Source organism: Tachysurus vachellii, chromosome 17 (genome assembly GCF_030014155.1).
Source record: "Tachysurus vachellii isolate PV-2020 chromosome 17, HZAU_Pvac_v1, whole genome shotgun sequence".
NCBI classification, from domain to species: domain Eukaryota; kingdom Metazoa; phylum Chordata; class Actinopteri; order Siluriformes; family Bagridae; genus Tachysurus; species Tachysurus vachellii.
The window spans coordinates 6,225,972-6,246,645 of record NC_083476.1 but is presented as its reverse complement, the minus strand read 5'-3'; the positions used below and the strand labels follow the sequence as shown (position 1 = coordinate 6,246,645).

The following is a 20,674-nucleotide window of genomic DNA, read 5'->3' as shown; positions in this document are numbered from 1 at the left end:
CTGATTGGCCCGTTCTGTATCGGACTTTTATCCATATGTTCATCATTATGCCTTGTAACTCATGTAATAAGGAAGCTTGAGTATGAGGCCCAAGGCCTGCATCCTAATCCCAATTAACTTTATATAGGGCCATGTGTGTGTGTGCATGTGTGTGTGTGTGTGTGTGTTTCGTTTTTTTTTTCTCCTCTAGTTGTCTACACTCTTGAAGTTTTTGATGTCGGTGAGATTAGTGTAACGTTGTCATCTAAATAACATCCATTAAAACCTTAAATAACAATGACAGAGAAGATAAAGTGTGTGTGTGTGTGGGTGTTTGTGTGTGTGTGTGTTTGGTGGCTCGAAGTTTTAAGTTGAAGTGGTATTTATGTGCAAGTGGTTCCCGTGTGTGTCTTCTGTTGATGCACATAATTTTGTCCAGACACCATAATTTTGATATTTTTGTTGGATACGCAGCAAATATCGTGCTAAAATGTGCACTGACGCAGTGGGATTTTTGAGCCTGTGTGTCTGTTACTGCCTGTCGAGTCCCAGCTCTTATTACAGACACAGGGATAAGACGGTATTTTCATAATTTCCATAAAGTTCAGCCTTTTAAGTCCTGTTCCATTTCTTACTCTCGTCCTTTTCTTTAATTTGTGGATGTTCAAAATTTGCATAAATAGAGTCTTACTAAATACAACACAATTAATCATTTATTCATTGCAACCAAGAACAAGCATTTCACATGTGGCTACTAAAAGCTCATTCAGACAGAAAGCTTTTATAACACATTATTATATATTTTTTTTTTTTATATTTTTCCAAAAAACCAAAGAAGGTTTTTGTACATCAATACCGAAGGCAATGATGTCAGGGTTTACTGGCAAAGTAGAAGCAATTGAGACAATCAGAGTTTCCAGAACTGTTACAGCTCAATTTCCTTATAAAACTAGATTTAGAAAGAGAAAAGAAAAAAAAAGCAAATGTTTGTCACACCAAATTAAATTGCTATTAAACTATTAAATAGCTCAGATATTGTTTTAATGAACCCAGGTGCACAATGCAGCATGAAAATGCACTCTGTGTTTCAGACTTCAACACTCAAACATTCACCTAAACCAGCTGGGGACAAATAAAATACATTTCTATCACAAAGCACTGATTTTTAGAAGGTGCCTTAGTAAAGTAAATATTTATTTATTTATTTATTTATTTTTTCCAAAAAAAAAAAAAAAAAAAAAAAAGGTGTGTGTATGTTTACCCAGTACACATTTAGCAATCCTTTGGTAGCATTTTTTTGTTTTGTGTTTTTGCAGATGTGAATAACAGTACAGTTTTGGTCAGTAGCATTTTGAACAGACTGGCGACATTGCAAGTGCAAATTGTACAAGCAGCACATCACTCTAAAAACAGCAAAAACAACACGGGCGCTAACAAAAGCTACACAAAGACTGTGGTAGAGTTGCATTAGCCTGCCAAGAGAGGACGTCTGGTTGTGTGTGTGTGTGTGTGTGTGTGTGTGTGTGTGTGTGTGTGTTGGGGGGGGGGGGGTGCAGATGCGTAACGATGGCACATGCTATTGCAGATGGCCATGAGATGGTTTGGGGGAGTAGAGGGTTATGGAAGTGAGAGAAACAAGGAAGTGGGTTTTTTCTTTTCCCTCAGAAGATTTTCTGTGTGTGGGTGTGTGTGTGTGTGAAGAATGTTTTTCTAAAACTTTGAGATCTCCCTTAATTACTTCCATCAATTGATTATTTATAGAGGCAATTAATGGACTGTCAGAGAGCCAGTTGGCATCTCACCAGCTTCGCAACAACTAAGCAGGTTCTTCGTGTTCCAAAACACACACATACACACATCTCGCTATGGTTGTCTTCCTTTTTCTTATTTTTTTCCCTTTTTTCATTTCTTTAGTAGTCACTGTGATTAGCTGTGTTTGTCCAAGAATGATTTCACATAGACAAACAGACAGAAAGAAAAAGAGAGAGTTTGTGTCGTTGCACTTCTCCTCTCAGCCCCCTTTCTGTTCCCTCTCTCCCAAGGTAGCACTTCCAAAGGTCTGTCTGCAGCCTTGCCTAAACCATTCCAGATTTCCTCTCATCTCCGCTGCTAATCCTCTGAAAATTGATTTGGCTTCATGTCCCGAACAGTGCATCATCTGACCGTGTTTCAAGCTACACCCGATTCACTATATACTGCACTGTTGTTCTGGGCTGTAGGTTAGTTTCTACCTGCTACCCATCATGCTTTGTTATGTGGAGACAACAGGTGGTGTATAAATGAGTATGACTGATCTCTCCTTCCTTTGCTTTATGTAACTGGTGAGTGCAGTAACATAATTTTATGGAAATGCGACACATTTCTAATATAATTTTATTAATATCTGAATATTCGGTATAATAAATCATGGCATTTGACTGCTACTGTAAACAGTTATTTTAAATCCTATTTGCATCAAGCTCTACTTAAGAACTCTATTTAATAAGACATAAATTCAATTCCTGCATTTTTGGAATGAAAGAAGACCTTTCAAAATCCAATGTAATTCCCCTGGGCATGTCCAAACTTGGACTGATGCTGGTGAGATGTTTGCGACAGTGTTTATGTGACTGCACAACCACAGAATGATGTACAAACAGTTTACTATTACTGAAAAAGCATTCTGTTCCCTAGAGGTTTCACAGCGCAATGAATAGGCTGCCAGGGACTATTTTGGACACCTCGCGAGTTGTTAACGTAAGGTGACTTTGCGTCATCTGCCTGCTGCATGTTAAGTCACATTCCAGCCAATCAATAAGCATTAGCGTAACCAGTTTTGGTCATGTGACCACCTCGTTAGCGATGGTCTTCTGACCAATCCGATTACAGAATACCCATCTGCCCCATGGAAAGCTCCTTTAGAATATCACCATAGTGATGGGCTTGGACGACAGCCATCTTGCCGCCTATTTCTCTCTGTGTATTTCCTGTGGGTCAAGAGCATCTCTCTCTCTCTCTCTCTCTCTCTCTCACACACACACACACACACACACACACACACACACACACAGCAGCCTATATACTGTAGCACATTTAAAAACACTGTACACTTTTGTTTGTGTTTATATTTTGCAGAATACTGTCAATGCAAACACACATACAAACACACAATGATTATATATATATATATATATATATATATATATATATATATATATATATATATATATATTTTTTTTTTTTTTTTTTTCTGTATATAATTAGCATCATTAGCATGATTCCAAAGCTCAAAAATCTCAATTTGTACTTTATACGCGACATTCTAATTACTCATTGGCATTTTTAAGTATAAGATATCATTTCAGTCTCGTCCCAAATTAAAAGTAACCTATTCGAGAATCAAGTAATTCGAGATTCTATTTCTCATCATGGTAAACCTACCATAATATATGAGCAAATGAAGCTGTTGCATATGTGTATGAGTGTGTCAGTGTGTTATTACTAGGTTTACAGATATAATATATTGTAATACCGACTTCATACCATGTTAGATTGAATGCTGACCGTGTGTGTGTGTGTGTGTTAGAGAAACAGAGCGAATTGTAAGTGACTCTGGCAGCCTCACACATATGGCAGTAATTAGATTAAACGCAAAGAGGAAAACACTGCGAACACTTGCCAAAATCTCACTACCTGAAAGGCAGAGGGAAAATAATGAAAGAAGAAACTAAGTGAAGATCTGTCACCTGTGGAAATATGGGAATAATACCTGCATTTTCATTTTCTAATTACCGCCTCCCTTCTAATAGAGTGATTTTTATTTCCTGTCGTTCTGCCTTTGCGAACTCTTTTTGCAAATATTATACACTGTCTGATCTGACAGCATGGAGAATTGCCTCTTTAAATTACTCTACGAAACAGGAATTTTCTCTCCTTCTGCTTTTTTTTTCTCCTTCACCTAGTTTATTTTTATCCTTCTCTTCAATTTATTGTTTATTATTTCGGTTTGTGCAAAATGTATGAGTATTATTCATGCATTGAGAATATGAATACGTATGATTTGAAAGGAAATAATAAATAAAAAACTTAATAGGAAGAAGGCCCGAGTGTTTGGAAGATGTAAATGGAGTTGAAGGTGGAAACGTAAGTAGCTGGAGGTGAAGGTATTGAGGATGCGACGAGAGAATTGACATTGAAGATTAAAATAGAGATGTTGTTTTTACAGGTGAGGCAAATGAATTCCAGGCTAAGCACAGAGCTGTTTTAAAGTGACTTATTTATGGGACCTCTAACAAAAGAACAACATTCCACTTAGTAGCAGAGAACATTTAACTGCTTCCTCTAAACTCACTGAGTTGGAGGTGATTATGGAATGAGGATGATGAAGATAAAGGTTGTGATGTAAATTTAGATCAGTGACTACAGCACTGGACAACTGATCAAACAGTCATGGGTTTAAATACTAACAATGCTAAGCTGCTAATGTTGGGCCCTTGAGCAAAGCCCTTAACATTTAGCTGGTCAGTAACATGCTGTCACTACAATACAATTACATATAGTATATGAGCATCAGGGTGAAGTTGGGAATAAGGATGGAGAAGGATTATGAGTATGGAGATGTGAGTTGAAGATATAGATAGATAAGATGAGAGGTAAAGAATAAGATGAGGATTAAGACAGTTGCTCAATATAGCGATGGATATAAGAATGAAAATCAGGGTGATAATATGTAAATGAAGATGGAGGTGAAAAGTGAAGATGGAGACTGGAGGTGAAGATTGGGATGGTCAGTGAAGTCACACTTTTATTTGTATTGTGCTTTTAACAATAAACATTTAAAATGTATCCCTGGAAAGACTGGAGGTGATAATGGAGATGGATATAATGATGGAGATGGATATGAGAAAGGAGACTGGCTGAGAACTTCCCCTTTATAGTGGGCACTACTGAAAGGCCATTATGAATGCATTAATGCAAAGAGGATGACTTTAATGCAGAGGGAGATGTGCAGATTCTCTCTCTCTCTCTCTCTCTCTCTCTCTCTCTCTCTCTCTCTCTCTCCCTCTCCCTCCCTCCCTCTCCCTCTCCCTCCCTCCCTATTTGAAATGAGTGTGGAGAAATTTAATGTGTTCTTCCAGGCCCACCAAAGAGTATGGCTTTATAACCTGGCTAAATCTCTCTCTTTCGCTCTCTGCCTCTCACAGTCTCTCTCTCACTCACACTCTCACTCTTTCTCTCTCTAACACACACACACAGCCACAAAAAGTCCTGGAAGTCACTTTACAGCTAAAGTAATCTTTTGTCATGGAAAATAATCACATGTCTTATAAAATTGAGTGTGTGTGTGTGTGTGTTCGTGTGTGTCTTCTATAACATTATCAAAACCAATTTCTTGCACTTTCCAATATGGATGAAAATTATACCATTATCAAATTAGTATTTTTAGAGAACAATAGTAAAGTATTGCTCCAAACACACACACACAATAGTAAAGGAATTGAAGGGAAAAGGAAGCACTAGAGATCAGCTGGTGATTTGTTTTCATTATTGTGGGTTTTTGTGTGGGTTATACAGAGTCCACTTTTTTGCTTGTGTGTTACCTGGCTATTCATTACATACACTTGAGTGTGTGTGTGTGTGTACTCCCAGGTTTGTCTAAGAGTACAGAGGAGTACTTGCTACCTGGCAGTTCCCTAATACAGTGAACAAGAGTGGAAAAAAGAGAGCAATGGAGGAAGAGGAGAGGAGCACAAGGGATAGAGTTTTAGACTATGTGAGGAAGAAAGCAGTGCTGATTATTTAAACAGTGCCTCTTTTTTCCTTTTTCTTACTTTTTTTTGTTTTTTTTTGTTATTTCCGAACACCATCTGTGCTGCAGACCCGGTAAACTTGACAAGCTCTCCCATTACCCAGAATTCCTGTCTCCATGGCAACGTGCACACACGCACGTGCAAATACATGGGTTAAAGTTTTCTTCCTGTTACTTCCCGTTACGTATCGGAATATTAGAGTGATCTCATACACAAAGCTTTTTCCACTGAATCTGACAGGTGAAAAGCTCCACGTTAAGTTGAAAAGTTTTAGGAGAGCAGTGTGTTCTTTTTTTTTAACGCAATTCAAATGATTGATTTAGATTAATGAACTTGTTTTAATATGTTATGGTTTCTATATAGGAACAATTTATTCACAAGCATCAGAAAGCAAACTGGAGTAGGGGGAAGGTTTCTGTAACATTTCTGAAAGGAGTCTCCAGGGTCAGTAAGTTTCCAATGTAGAAGTGTGTTCAGGACTAACAGGTGCTTTCCAGTTCTCAATAATATGCTGTTGCTTTTTTTTTTTCTTTTTTTTTTTGGCACTAGCAGTGTCAGCTGCTAGTCATTTGATTAACCTTTAATAGTGTGTTATGAGCATACATGTACTGTATGTCATTGGGATAAAACCTCAAAGAAAATAAAGGTAATTGGTTTTGCTACTTAGTTCTAATTTTTTTAAATTGTGGAAAAATAGGGTTTTATTAGTTGCTAAATAGTGGGTTGGTAGTGAGCCAATAGTTCGTCCCTACTGTATGAGTCTGTGTTTCGGAGGCTTTATTTTATCTGAGTTACGGATAATTAGAAGCTGAAAATTGTTCAGTTTTGCGTGTTTGATCAGACTGCGATTGGCTTTGACTCTCTTTTCCCCCTGAGCTCCTTCAGCATCTTGAATTCATTTGCAGAAAGCCATGTAAACAAGCACTAAATTGGTCCGCTTTTGGACATGCAGCGCTGTCTCCATCCCTCTGTCCCGTATTCGTTATTAACTTCCATCTTTCTTTCTTTCTTTTTTTGTCCCTTAAACCATTAGGAATTCTTATTTATGTCATGCATTTCTGTTTTGAGTTTTTCCCATCTGTCACACTGGTATAATTTGGCCAGTCTAGTATGTTTAATGTATATCATATATTGTATGAAGCAAATAGAGAATACAGTTTGTACATAAATAATTGAAATGACAGAATGCCAGTACATATTCAGAATAAACAGATAATGTTTTCTAACAGATTCAAATGTGAAGGGCACAAGTTTGTTTCTTGTTTATTTATTTTTGTCAGAAGATTTCAATAATGTCCAGCAAACTATCCAGAGCTTTCTTGAACAAACTCAGAACTAAAGTAAAAATTAGTTTATTTGGGAAAGATTTGGTTGGGAGAGCTAGTTAGCTTGCTTACTCGGTTACATTAGATAGAGATCTGACCAGTTCCACAAGGATTCTGGTGAAAACTCAAATGACATTGAGTCAGAATACAGGTGTGTGTGTGTGTCTGTGTGTCTGTGTGTCTGTGTGTGTGTGCATACCTAATATATACTGTATATGTGTACTTACAGTATGATCGAATATATGGGAAAACACAGACAGGCATTTTGCAACTTTTGCATCTGTCCACACTTTCTCTTTTGTTCTCTCTTATTCTTTTGTTCTCTAATTCTTTCCTGATTCTTTTCATGTTTCTCTCTCTCTCTCTCTCTCTCTCTCTCTCTCTCTCTCTCTCTCTCTCTCTCTCTCTTCAATCCTTTGGCTAAGGAAAAAAGAACCCAGAGAGTTAGCAATGCTTTTCATCATGTGAACAGTGTGTGTGTGTGTGTGTGTGTGTTGCAGAGAGAGAGAGACACTGTATGTAGAAATTGTATATGCTGAAGTAATGGGAGCTGCAGAAGCATATTTTGTATGTTTTGGTCAAACACATTTATTTCTGAAGCGCAGACGTTTATTCCACATGCACACATACTTGTGTCATAGAGAATGAATATATGCTGCAAGATGAAAGAATAAGAGATATATAACTTTGGGTAAGAGCTCTCACACTCTCGCACTTGCAGACACACACTGGGGACTAAGCAATAGTTTTGTAAGTGACCATATATGCACAAGTGTCTGGAAATGGTGCGTGTGTTAGTGTGTGTGCGTGTGCGCGCGCAACTGTCTATATTAGCTGTGTGTGAAAAGTGTTTCCTGGCCATATTGACATCTGCCCTGGTGTTGTGCGAAGAGCCGTCTTCTCAACCCCCTCTGACACACACACACACACACACACACACACACACACACACACACAGTCACAGGTGCAGAGCTGCAGAGGGAGGCACTTGTCTTCCCGTGGTGTGCTCTAATCAAGCCACAGGAAGCCTGGAGTCCTCAGGGAGCTGTGTGTGTGTGTGTGTGTGTGTGTGTGTGTGTGTGTGTGTGTGTGTGTAGGCATGTAATCTGTCTTTAATTGCATAGATGTGCATGGATTCATGTTCTTTTTGTGCACATTTGGATGCATGAGTGTATATTCAAGTGTTTTACATTTGTGTGTTGTGTGTGTATGTGAGTGTGTGTGATGCTCAAGCATGTGTTTCCCTGCTCTGTTTCGTCTCATGTGGAATAGATTAGTGTTTGATGGTGAAACCAGGCCTCGGGCCTGCATGCCTCTGTGTGTGTGTGAGTGTGTGTGAGAGAGAGAGAGATACATCTGGGGAACATTAAGACAATTGCAGGTTGATAGAATAAAGTCCAGGCCGAGGGGTGGGACTTCCTTCCGGATTTATGCTTCCCCCTTTCTCACACACACACACACACAAACCATCTTTTAATTTTGAGCTTGTGTTTAGTGTTATGTGTTATTGTGTGTTTGTGTGTTGAGTTAGAAGGTGACATGCAGATGCGTCTTTTTTTCCAAAACACACCACAACCTGTCAGTTAGTAATTCTGCCCTTATGGCTCCCCATGGAGGCCTTGCGTGCCAAACTCTTCAGCAGTGTGTGTGTGTGTGTGTGTGTGTGTCTTGGAGCAAATGATGTCACTTCTTCAAGAGCTGGAAATAGCAGTCATGATACTAAGCAGCCGCTCAGCAGTTGAAGGGGCAGCTCTTCCTCTCCAATTAAGTGGAATAGAAAATCATTTGTCCTCGTGTGTGTGTGAGTGAGCGAGTGTGTTAGTAAGTTAATAAGATGTCAAGCATTTTCTTAAAAATCATTTTAAGCACTTGAGTGCATGAGTATACTTCTGAGAGTACACACGTATTTATCAAGTGTTGTGCACATGTTCACCATGATATTTTGGAAATTGGTGGCCAAATCTAATCTACTTCTATAATGAGCTGAGTCTGTTCTAGATACTGTCCCAGATGGGAATTATATGAGTCGTCTTTGTTCTCAGTGTAACTTCAAATGCTCCTAAGGCTCTGCTGTAAGCAAAAGCTGCATACAAGCTAGTCTGTTATTTTATGGACTTTCTGGACAAGAAGGAAGGTATACTCTTTTTCTTTTGTCAATCACAGTGACATTAGCCAATCATGATCATCTGTAAATGTATGTGGAAGAAGGCAGATAGCACACGTAGCACATCTCCACACGTGTTACATTGGCATGATGCAGTAAATGATCAGTTTGTGGAGATGAGGGTTGGCTGGCTTAACTGTTGGCAAATAGCAAAAAATCCATCCATCTATCTATCCATGTTCTGTACGTTTTCTGGACTCGGTGCGGAAGTCGGGGCCACCCTGGATGGGATACCTATCCACACAAACATTCTCACACTACGGACAATTTAGAGATGGCGATAAACCTACAGTGTGTCTTTGAACTGGAGGAGTAAACCAGAGTATCCTGAGGAAACCCCCAAAGCACACAGGGCAATCGTGGGCATCAAATCCCCAACCCCAGAGCCTTAAATATGGATTTCTGCATAACATATAGGGGTTATGTCAAACTGCCAGACAGTTGTGCTAGGCTGACACTGCTCTTTACTCGAGTTGAGATCCCCATGGACTGAGGTCCAAAGACAGATTTATGCATAAATGAGACACGCCTGTTTTTTTCCCCACAACTGTTTGAATATGGCTTGTATCCTGAATATTAATGTGCATAATTTCTGTGTGAACTCACGTATGTGCACATAACTGACAGAAATGTTTATGTTTTAAGTATTTGTATAGAATGAATACTACTGGAGCACTTAGTCCCTTTGTTAGTCCCTTTGCACTTTATTAGTCCCTGAGCTGCAACCTGGTTGGTCAGATGGCAAAAAAGGTTTCTTATAACTCGCTAGACTTTTCTGAAAATAATGAATGAAAATGAAGAATAAAAATTTTGGCAGTAGTGTGTGTGTGTGAGAGGGAGAGGGAGAGAGAGAGAGAGAGAGAGAGAGAGAGAGAATCTGTTTTCTAGAGACCCTTGTCTAGAGTGTGTTAGTGGTGTGTGTCAGCCATGCACAGGTGCGCCATGGTTGTGTGCGTGTGTGTGTGTATGTGTGTGTGCTGTGGGGGTGGACGCTGTGGGATATAGAGGGATGAGGGAGCAAGAGATGGAGAGATGGCCGAAAGAGTGGAGCGGTTTCGTGACTGACTGCACACATTCCAAAACATCTGCTCCTGATCACACACACACACACACACACACACACACTGTTCCTCTTACTGAGTTATGGGGTTGTGTGTGTTTTTGATCTCAGTTATTAAGGGGTTAATGGGCTGCCACCTTAGAAGTTTGTGTGTGTGTTTGTGTGTGTGTGAAGGATGAAAGAATGAGCATGGTATCATTAGACAAAGACCAGATGGATGAACACACTAACACTGGCAAATAAGTAACCTTCTGCTTTGCCTTCACCTCATTCCTGCTTTTTTTTTGTCCGGTTCTCTGTTTCCATTTGTCTCTCACACTGTTTTTGTTGCAATTACATATACACAGGTGTGTGTGGGGACAGCACAGGAAGAAACACACACAGATATCATTAGTACCTGCATTTTGTAGTTATTTTAATTATGTGTATATTATATTTTCCTGTATGGTCTGATTTGTGTGTGTGTGTGTGTGTGTTTGCGTGCATGTACTGTCTAAGTGGGTCAGTCAACATCCTCCTGTTTTTATGAGCGTGACAAAAGTCTCTTTATTCTCCTGTCTCTCTCCCACGGTGTCCCCCCAACCCATGTCTGATGTCATTTACAGACGTAGGAATGTGTGTGTGTGTGTGTGTGTGTATATGTGCATGCGTGTGCGTGCGTGTGCAAGGTGCTTCATGGGAAAGGAAGAACTCCAGCTGGGCTTTAGTTTCTACTTTCAATAAAACTCCTTGAGCCCTTAATGCTTTGTGTTAACCCCTGGAGTGTGTGACATGGAGCCTGAAACACACTCACTCACACACACACACCCACACACGTGCACACATACACTCCTTTTTTTTCTCTCTCTCTTATTCTGCTTTGTCTTTCAGCCTTTCTGAGTAAATTATATACTCAGAGCTGTTCATAATGGTGTTTACTCATTGTTAGCATTATTGGACTGCAACGTTCTGTGTGTGTGAGAGAGAGATGCAGCACCTTTTTGTTGATAGATAGATAGATAGATAGATAGATAGATAGATAGATAGATAGATAGATAGATAGATAGATAGATCATATTTAACATAATTCCTGTAAAATGCACTTTTTCATCCTTTCATTTTCACTCTTAGAATACCATATAAGCTGTTATTAGTGTTTTTCTGCTTGAACAAATATCGATGCCTCTATCTATTCCTGTTTTTCTGTAGGTATATGCACCGCCTGCCAGCACCGCAGATTATAACCGAGACTCGCCGGGTTATCCAAGCTCTAAAGCACCGAGTGGCAGCTTCCCCACCTCCTTTTTTATGCCAGGTATAACACACACATTATATCTAAATATTCCTCATGTTTAACTTTCAGAAAACTGCACACTCTAAAGACTTCTCACAAACACTAACCTTTCGTCATCAGTGGATAATCTTAATGCCGCATTGCAGTGCATGTCACACAGTATGATGAGAGGATGCAAAGACGACTTCAAACCAAAGACTTAATTCAGAAGATATTCAGTTCAATTCAATTTATTTGTTTAGTGCTTTTAACAGTTCACATAGTCTCAAAGCAGCTGTACAGTAGTGGGGGGGGGGGGGATTATACAGTGTAAAGCTTCACTTAGCTCTGTATCATAGACATATAAAGGCTGTCCTGTGCTCATTATTTGCGATTCATGTTATTCACAGTACATTCCTACTGAACATTCCGTATCTACTGTAAGGGATTATAATTTACTATCCATTGTCCCCAGTTATAGTTTAACTCTTTTAAGTCTGGTTCCTCTCAGGGTTTCTTCCTTATATCTGACTAATCTGATCTCTACTCACTGAGCTACTGCTTGTGTTCATATGATTAATAAAAAAACACACACAAATCTGATTTTCCTTACATTAGTACAATAGAAACTTTACGGATTCTAGCTTGGTATAGATCTCAGTATAGACCTCTGCTGGGTTGCCCACAGATGGCCATGTTTCAAAGAGTTTATCTTATTCTTGTGCCAACATTCTGTTTCCCCAGCAATACCAATACATGACTGGATTTGATCCCTATTCTCTCTCTCTCTCTCTCTCTCTCTCTCTCTCTCTCTCTCTCTCTTTCTCTCTCTTCTCTCTCTCGTCTCTCTCTCTCTTTTTCTTTCTTCTCTCTCTTTCTCTCTCTTCTCTCTTTCTCTCTCTCTCTCTTTCTCTCTCTCTCTTTCTCTCTCTTTCTCTCTCTCTCTCTCTCTCTCTCTCTCTCTCTCTCTCTCTCTCTCTCTCTCTCTCTCTCTCTCTCTCTCTCTCTCTCAGATGGTCATCACAGTACAGACCCATGGAGCTCCTCCAGTGGTATGAATCAGGCAGGTTACAGTGGAATGCTGGGAAATTCCTCCCATGGCCCCCAGAGCAGCAGCTACTGTGGCCTGCACCCACACGAGAGACTTGTAAGTTATTACAGACTTGTTCATGCTTTATTACATGGCTATTAATGCGTATTAAACTTCTATTACAGTTTTATTACTCATTCATTAATCCTTAGTAGATAAGAAGATAGATAGATTGATTGATAGATAGATAGATAGATAGATAGATAGATAGATAGATAGATAGATAGATAGATAGATTGTTGAATAAAGTTGTAACAGCTAAGTGCAGGAAAGTATGAACTAGGCATATTCAATGCAGATAAATTTATTTACTTAAATATATAAAAATAAATAAATAAAAATGTGTTTATTTAAAGATCTAGCAGGACTTTTATGTACAGGTTACCAGAGTCACTGTTCTTTATTACTGTTCAATATTATTAGTACTGTGTCTAATAAAATTGTCCCTGCCACAGTTGACTTATGTACTTGTGTTGATGTCCCTGTTTATAGTTTATGTTGAAGACAATGAGAACTTTATGGACAATAAATGTAACTGACTAACGAATTATGCTGTAAATAATCATACAATAACCATCGAGCATTTTTGTAATAGTTTTGTAATAATTTAAGGTGCTTTTATAGTTTTTTTTATCCATTAAAATGGGATAGATGGATGTATATAGATAGATCTACATCTATAAATGTCAATGGATGGATGGATGGATGGATAGATAGATAGATAGATAGATAGATAGATAGATTTATTATTTTACATTAAATATTGTTAACTTTTATTTGATTTTAATTACAATGATTAGACAGTTTCCTTTAAAGATTATTCACAATTGTCACCATTTTCAGTTGCCTATATGTTTTTTGTTTGCTTTGTCTGTTTTTTATCAGTCTTAATTTAGCCAGAGAATAGAGCATTATTTCAGATCTCTTTTTATTGTCTTAGGCAGATTCTAAGGTGACAGTCATCTTACTGCAGCCACTGCATACTGCATAGGGAGGTGAAGCTTATTCCTAAAATTTCCACCTGTAGATGAAACCTGCTTCTCAGATTTAGTTATAAAGCAGCTAAATGTTCTCTTCCAATGTATTTCTTGAATTGCAAAATTCTACTAACACAGATAATTAAGCATTAACAAAATTGTCTAAATGTCAGAACATGTGAAAGAATGTCACCCATAATTAGCAGTCATTGCTAACTTCATCTGGGGTTCTTCCTCAGAGTTACCCATCACACTCCTCGGCTGAGATTAATCCCAGTCTTCCTCCGATGTCCACTTTCCATCGCAACAATGGCACAAATCTCTACAGCGCTGCCTCCTGCACAGCGACCACAAATGGAACAGACAGCGTTATGGGTAAGATACTTTAATCTTCAAAAGCATACCTGAATAATATGTAAATTGAGCAGATAGCATTATGTGGGGTGACAGTGATGTTTGGGATTCAAGTTGATCTTTGGTGGATGTGTGCTGACAGTCAAGACTTATTAAATTTGTATTTTTATTTTATATAAACTTTAAATAAAGACATACATTTGGAGACAGACCAGCATGCATTGGATAAGAAAATAATTTTCAGGATATAGGAGTTCCATGAAAGTGGAAGCATTCGGGAGAGGACTGTTTTGCTTTGACCTGGTGTGATCACCTAAGTGTGATGGGAGTCAATAAATAGATATGATTACTAATAAGGTTCTGATGCTGTGCTAAAAGATACAGCTGTGCAATGTTTGGTTATGGCGGAAAGTTTTTGATTTATCTATTTACTTACTTACCTACTTACTTATTATAAAAAGAAGCACGTAAAGATTGAGAGTTCAGATTCAGGTCACTCCAAGCCACAATATAACTGAGTCCAAACTTGCCCATCTGGAAAGAGGGGCAGAAAAAAGATGCATGTTTACTTTTTATCAATCACATATGGACAGAGACACATGAACACACAAATAGACGTTTTCATGTTTATTGAGTAATGAAGCACGCTCAGTATTATTTATCCTGATTTGAAATATAGTGCCAAAATTACAGCTTTCCAACAATCAACATTTACTGAACCGGAACATCCAAATTTCCTCTTACAATCCAACCTGATCAGAGTTGAAGTGTTTCGAGCGAGTTACTGTAATTGGATTTGAAATGAATTACGTTCTTAAGGCCTCAGGCACTAACCAAGCCCTTCACTCTAAATGTAATTCCTTATCATTGTACATGCTAGATCTAATAGTATCATTACTAATAAATAAAGGCTGCATTTATGGCTCTGTGTGCAGCAAATAAGGAGCTATCAGTAAGTATCCTCCAATATGCCCTGTTTTGAACTTGTCCCGCCATGCTGTTCCAGTTAAGGCCACATCTTTCCAACTCTTTGATGATGTCTTTCCTCCAACTGTTCTTCAGTCTGTCTCTCCTTCTTTTCCCTGTGGGTTTCAAGTTAAGTCCTGGGTTGTGATGTTATCATCAGATTTGCCTAGTCCGCTTTACAATCTGTTGAAATAAAGGAACTGTATTACATTTGAAATTTTATCTCTATATTAATCTTTTGGACAACTTGTCTATGTGTTCATTCCTGTAACTTCTTTTCTCTATACCTAGTGGTTGGCTACATCTTAATATGCAATCAAGTAGTTTATAGCACGATGTTGATTCTTTTCTCAGTCATGGCATTTATACTTCTGTGTAAATGAAAAGGGGTAATTTTAAATTAAAATATGTTTCTGTACTTATAGTGTAGTTTTTCTTTTTGTTTGTTTGTTTTTTTATTTGTGTGTTGGGATGTATGGGGTACCACAATAGTGACCGCAGGTGTGTTGTTATTCACATTTACATTGATTTTTACGGGTTTAACTTGGGCATTTTTCCAAATGTGGAAATGTGTGTGTGTGTGTGTGTGTGTGTGTCTGAGAGAGAGAGAGAGAGATAGAGAGAGAGAGAGAGAGAGAGAGAGTTTATAAACTAGTTTATTATATAAAGTAAGGTAGAGGTTGGGAAACAAGGACAAATTTCAGCCTCACACACACAAACACACACACACACACATAAATGCACATTTAACAGGCTTTGGGAAAAGAAGGAATACCTGCCAAATCCTGAGAATGTAAAAAAAAAATGTTGAGTGACCCAGACCAGTTGTGAACAGCACCCAAATATGTGCGCCTGTGGTTGTGCTTGTAAATGGGGCTTAACTGAATTGTGAGACTGCAATTTAAAACCTGATTTGATCTCACTACCAGAACTGACCAAGATTTCCTTGATGGCATTTGTGATGTACAAGCTACACTTTAAACTGCAAGATGCAAGCATGCAATGCTGGAGTGGCAGGTAATTGAGAAAGCGCTGTCATTTTTTTCTTTCAGCTAATCGAGCGCCAAGTGGAGCAGGAAGCAGTTCCCAGACTGGAGATGCATTAGGAAAGGCCCTGGCTTCGGTAAGTGGCTAAACACAGACACTAAACACAAACATACACTAAAATTGCTCATCTGTCCTACACTGAGCCAACAGATATATACTACAAGCAAAGATTTAAGAATGTATTTCAAACAGTTATCACTAGTATAAAGTAGGTTTTGTTAGAGTAGAGTTATTGTTAGATTAGATTAGAGTCAACGTTATTGTCATTACACATGTACAAGTACAAGGCAATGAAAAGCAGTTAAGTTGTTCAAACTTTATTTAAATTATCTTCAAAATAAAAATACAATCACAATTGTCTCACTTGTTTTCTGCTACTGACAAATGCTTTCAATATGACACGGTTAAAATATCATATTATTACCAAGTCATGACAAATGTGGACATACTGTAGAGTGTAGGCTAGTTAATCACAGAGACTGTTAAATAATCTTTGAAACAGACAACGTATATGCATAGTGACAGTAGACATGTAAATATCAGTATTTCCATGAGATGTTGTAATACAAAGCATTATGTACCGCAAACACACACACGCACGCTGCGAATTTACTATAGATATACAGTAATACAGCATGATGGATTATGGGTCATGTGGTTTTAACATCTCACTGCAGAATGATCTTACATTTTTCCATCCACACTAATCAGTATGTGTTCTTAGCTCATTAGCTAACATTAGGAGCCAGTTTTCACATGCCATTATGTGTGTATGTGTGTCTGGATTATTGATAAGTCATTAAATATGTGTTTAGTTTTACTTATGATTTATAGACTGCTCAGTGTGACTGTGGGCTGTGTGTGTGTGTGCTTATACACATTTCTCTTTACATAGACTCAATGTCAGCATTTCTGAGAGAACAAATTGCAAAATACTGGGAACACACGCATTCTGAAACATTAATACACCGATTAAAAAGCTCATGAATTAATTAACTGGAACTCACGACCAGGGGCATACGCACACACATACATACACATCAGTAGCTCACTAATTCCTGTATTAATCCTTCTCAGGTGGTGCTAGTGGATGTTTAATATTAATATGCATGCTATGATTGTGTGTGTGTGTGTGTGCACGCGCATGTGTGTGTTAATCCTAACCCTTTTTTTATCATGGATATGTGTGCTACTATTATAGATCTACTCTCCTGATCACACCAACAACAGTTTCTCCTCAAACCCCTCCACTCCAGTGGGATCCCCACCCTCACTCACAGGTAAGTGTGTGTGTTTGTGAGTGTGTGTGTGTGTGTGTGTGTGTGTGGCCTGTCATCTCCCAGATATGAGTTGTGAGTTTATGTTTATGAGGAGTGTGTAAATGAGTTTATAAATAGTGCAGGTGGATTGACTAGTGTTTTCTACTCAGCCACAAACACTTACATGCGTTTAAACAGCTGTATAAAACTGTATTAATGATTAACGTGGCAACTTTTACATGTACTTTTTTCATAATTAAGCTTGCATTTCTTTGAACTTTAGTAACTTGTAGTGTTTATAGGCAACACCTACCCTAAATACACAAGGAATCATCATCTCAAACATTTGAAATGAAACAGGTTGAGGCTAAATGTCAAAACAGGTTTATCTTATTAAAGCGTTATATTTTACTTCCTTCACAGCAGGCAGTTGTAACACACTCCTCCCACACCACACAGTTGTTTTAACTCTGCTTCACCACTCTTTCTCCATTTGTGACATATCGGTTAAAACTCAAACAGATGTTACTCATTTGTTTCTTTAAATGAGGTCCGCAGACAGAGAGGGTTATGGCTATTAAAGTTTGACCAGCCCAAATTTCATTTTAAAATCATTAGGGATGCAAACTTCACTACAAACACTCAGCTGTACATTGTTTGTGTGTGTATGTGTGCGTGCGTGTGTGTGCGTGCGTGCGTGCGTGCGTGTGTGTGTTTCTCCCACTTCCTGAGATTTCTAAATACTAAAATAATAGAGCTGTAAAAAGTATTTCGCATGTTAAAACCCTTGAGGAAAAAAACATAGGGGGAGTGGACTAGATAACGGAAGGGAAAAGGAAGAAAAAGAGGAAGTAGGAGAGAGAATTAGGAATGGATAGACAAAAGAAAAGAACGAGAGGCAGCTGTTTGCACCAGCCCTGAATTTGGCATGCAAACAAGATGGCGGCTAAACTCTGTGCCAAGATTTTCTGCTCCACTCATCAGGTCTGAAAGATGGCTCTGTGGCGACCTGTTTCCCAGCAACTCCCTCACAATCTCTCTCTCACACACACATACACACACACACACACACACAGATCCAGCTGTTGTGCCCCCTCCTTTGTGCCAATTACTGTTTTCTGCAACTGCAGAACTGCAGATGTGAACTTCGTCTGCTGCTACTGTGTGTGTGTGTGTGTGTGAGAGAGAGAGAGAGAGAGAGATAATGAAAAATAAACCTGACAAAAACTGCATTAGTTGTGTTTATTTATAAGTGTATATTAGTACATTAGACTCTAAATTATTTAGAAATCTTTTTAATCCTTCTTCATTGTTGATTATTATATTTTACCAAAATGATCTCTGTAATCTTTAATAATAACATTAAATTAAGATATGTGCTCTCTCTCTCGCTCTCTCTCTCTCTCTCACTCTTGCTCTTGCTCTCTCTCTCTCTCTCTCTCTCTCTCTCTCCATATAGCTGCAAGTTCAGCTGTTTGGTCCAGAAATGGTCAAGGAGCCTCATCCCCAAACTACGAACCTCCAATTCACTCACTGGTAAGGCTGTGATGCTGTTGCATGTTTATGAACTTCTGTTAAGCAAGAGTCACAGCGTGTTTGGGCCTACATGACAAGCTGTTCAAGTGTGGACATGCTGAAATTGTGGTTTTAATGTTAAATGTTATTAAAATAGAACAAGAATTGACAGATTGACACTCTGCACTATGCGTCACTTACTGAGGTGATAGTTATTTATTTTGCTATGATACGAAAAGCGTGTACTGTGTACGTCGTGAAATAGCATTGCGTTATACCCTATGTTGTAAGTACATTTAGATGTACAGATTTATTTCTCTAATTGAGAGTAAAAATAAAAGCAATAAACTGGTCTTGCTCAGCATTTTATACATACCACAGAGCATGGCAGGATGCTAATGGCTTAACTGTGTCATGTAGTACATCTGTCGGGAAGCATCTGCACTCCACTTATATAATCTCTCTCTTTCTTTTAATCTTTGTAGCAGAATCGTATAGAGGATCGTCTGGAGCGACTGGATGATGCGATTCACGTCCTTCAGAGGCACGCAGTTGGCCACGGTGACCTGCACGGCCTCATCACGCCATCACACACGCACTCACACTCACATACACACTCGCACTCACACAACCACAACGGAGCCATGGGCACCCTGAGCACCAGCTACGGCACCAGCCTACTCCCATCCAACAGACACTCACTCATGGTAAGAGAACAGAAACACTCTGTGTGTGTGTCTGTGTGTGTTTACCCAAAACCTTAGACTGCATCTCAGAGAGTCAGTGTTCTATGCACTCTCTGTTCTCTCTCTCTCTCTCTCTCTCTCTCTCTCTCTCTCTCTCTCTCTCGCTACGTATATATATATATATAGTTTTAAAAAAGTTTTAGGCAGGTGTGAAAAAATGCTGTAAACAAAGAATGCTTTCAGAAATATAAATAATGAGTGTTTATTTCTGTCAATTTACAAAATGCAAAGTGAGCAAACAAAAGAAAAATCTAAATCAAATCAATATCTGGTGTTACTACCTTTTGCCTTCAAACCAGCGTGAAGTGATGGCACGGCCCCCACAGAGCCCTGATCTCAACATCATCCAGTGTGTCTGGGATAACATGAAGAGACAGAAGGATGTGAGAAAGCCTACATCCACAGAGATCTGTGGTTAGTTCTCCAAGATGTTTGGAACAACCTACCAGCCGAGTTCCTTCAAAAACTGTGTGCAAGTGTACCTAGAAGAATTGCTGCTGTTTTGAAGGCAAAGGGTGGTCACAGCAAATATTGATTTGATTTAGATTTCTCTTTTGTTCATTCACTGCATTTTGTTCATTTATGAAAATAAATGTTTAACACTTCCGTTTTTGAAAGCATTCTTTGTTTACAGCATTTTTTCACACCTGCCTAAAACTTTTGCACAGTACTGTGTGTATATATTTGTGTGTGTGTGTGTCCCTTACACACCACATTCTGTGGAGAAGATGTTGTCTATATCAGACATTTTGTCACTATCACTGTCTCTCCAAAAGTAACCTTTTTGGGAGAAAGGCCAAGCTTGACAGATTTAAAGACAGGATGAATGAAAGATGAAACATACACACTGCCAGGGCAGCACACAGAACATGAGGCCTGACTATTACCATGTGTGTGAAACTGGTTCAGTAATCCAAACAAGCTCTTTATCTCTATCTCTATCTGTATCTCTGTCTTTCTCATTCTTTTTTATGTTATCTTCTTTTCTATTTCTTTTTTCTCCCGTCTTTTCATCTTTCTTCCTATAATTTTCATTGGCTCTGTTTTGCTCTCTCGATTTCTTATTTTTGTCATTTACCCTGTAATCCTCCCTCTTTACCCTTTCTTCCCCAACCTCTCGCTTATGTTTCCATTTTCATACGGACTGTATG

General features: G+C 38.6%; 1 protein-coding gene across 8 annotated transcripts in view; it reads left to right on the top strand.

Annotated features, from left to right (window-relative positions):
• The window catches only part of LOC132859745 (transcription factor 4-like), a 132,802-nt gene that overhangs the window by 94,544 nt on the left and 17,584 nt on the right, over positions 1 to 20,674 (top strand). For 7 of the 8 annotated variants that reach the window (XM_060890643.1, XM_060890644.1, XM_060890641.1 and 4 more), the window contains 7 exons: positions 11,506 to 11,611; positions 12,583 to 12,716; positions 13,876 to 14,011; positions 16,009 to 16,079; positions 17,205 to 17,283; positions 18,722 to 18,798; positions 19,263 to 19,484. In XM_060890643.1, the coding sequence (XP_060746626.1) occupies positions 11,506 to 11,611; positions 12,583 to 12,716; positions 13,876 to 14,011; positions 16,009 to 16,079; positions 17,205 to 17,283; positions 18,722 to 18,798; positions 19,263 to 19,484 (825 nt within the window). The remainder of the gene's footprint in view (positions 1 to 11,505; positions 11,612 to 12,582; positions 12,717 to 13,875; positions 14,012 to 16,008; positions 16,080 to 17,204; positions 17,284 to 18,721; positions 18,799 to 19,262; positions 19,485 to 20,674) is intronic. The other variant, XM_060890642.1, reaches the window with a different exon arrangement.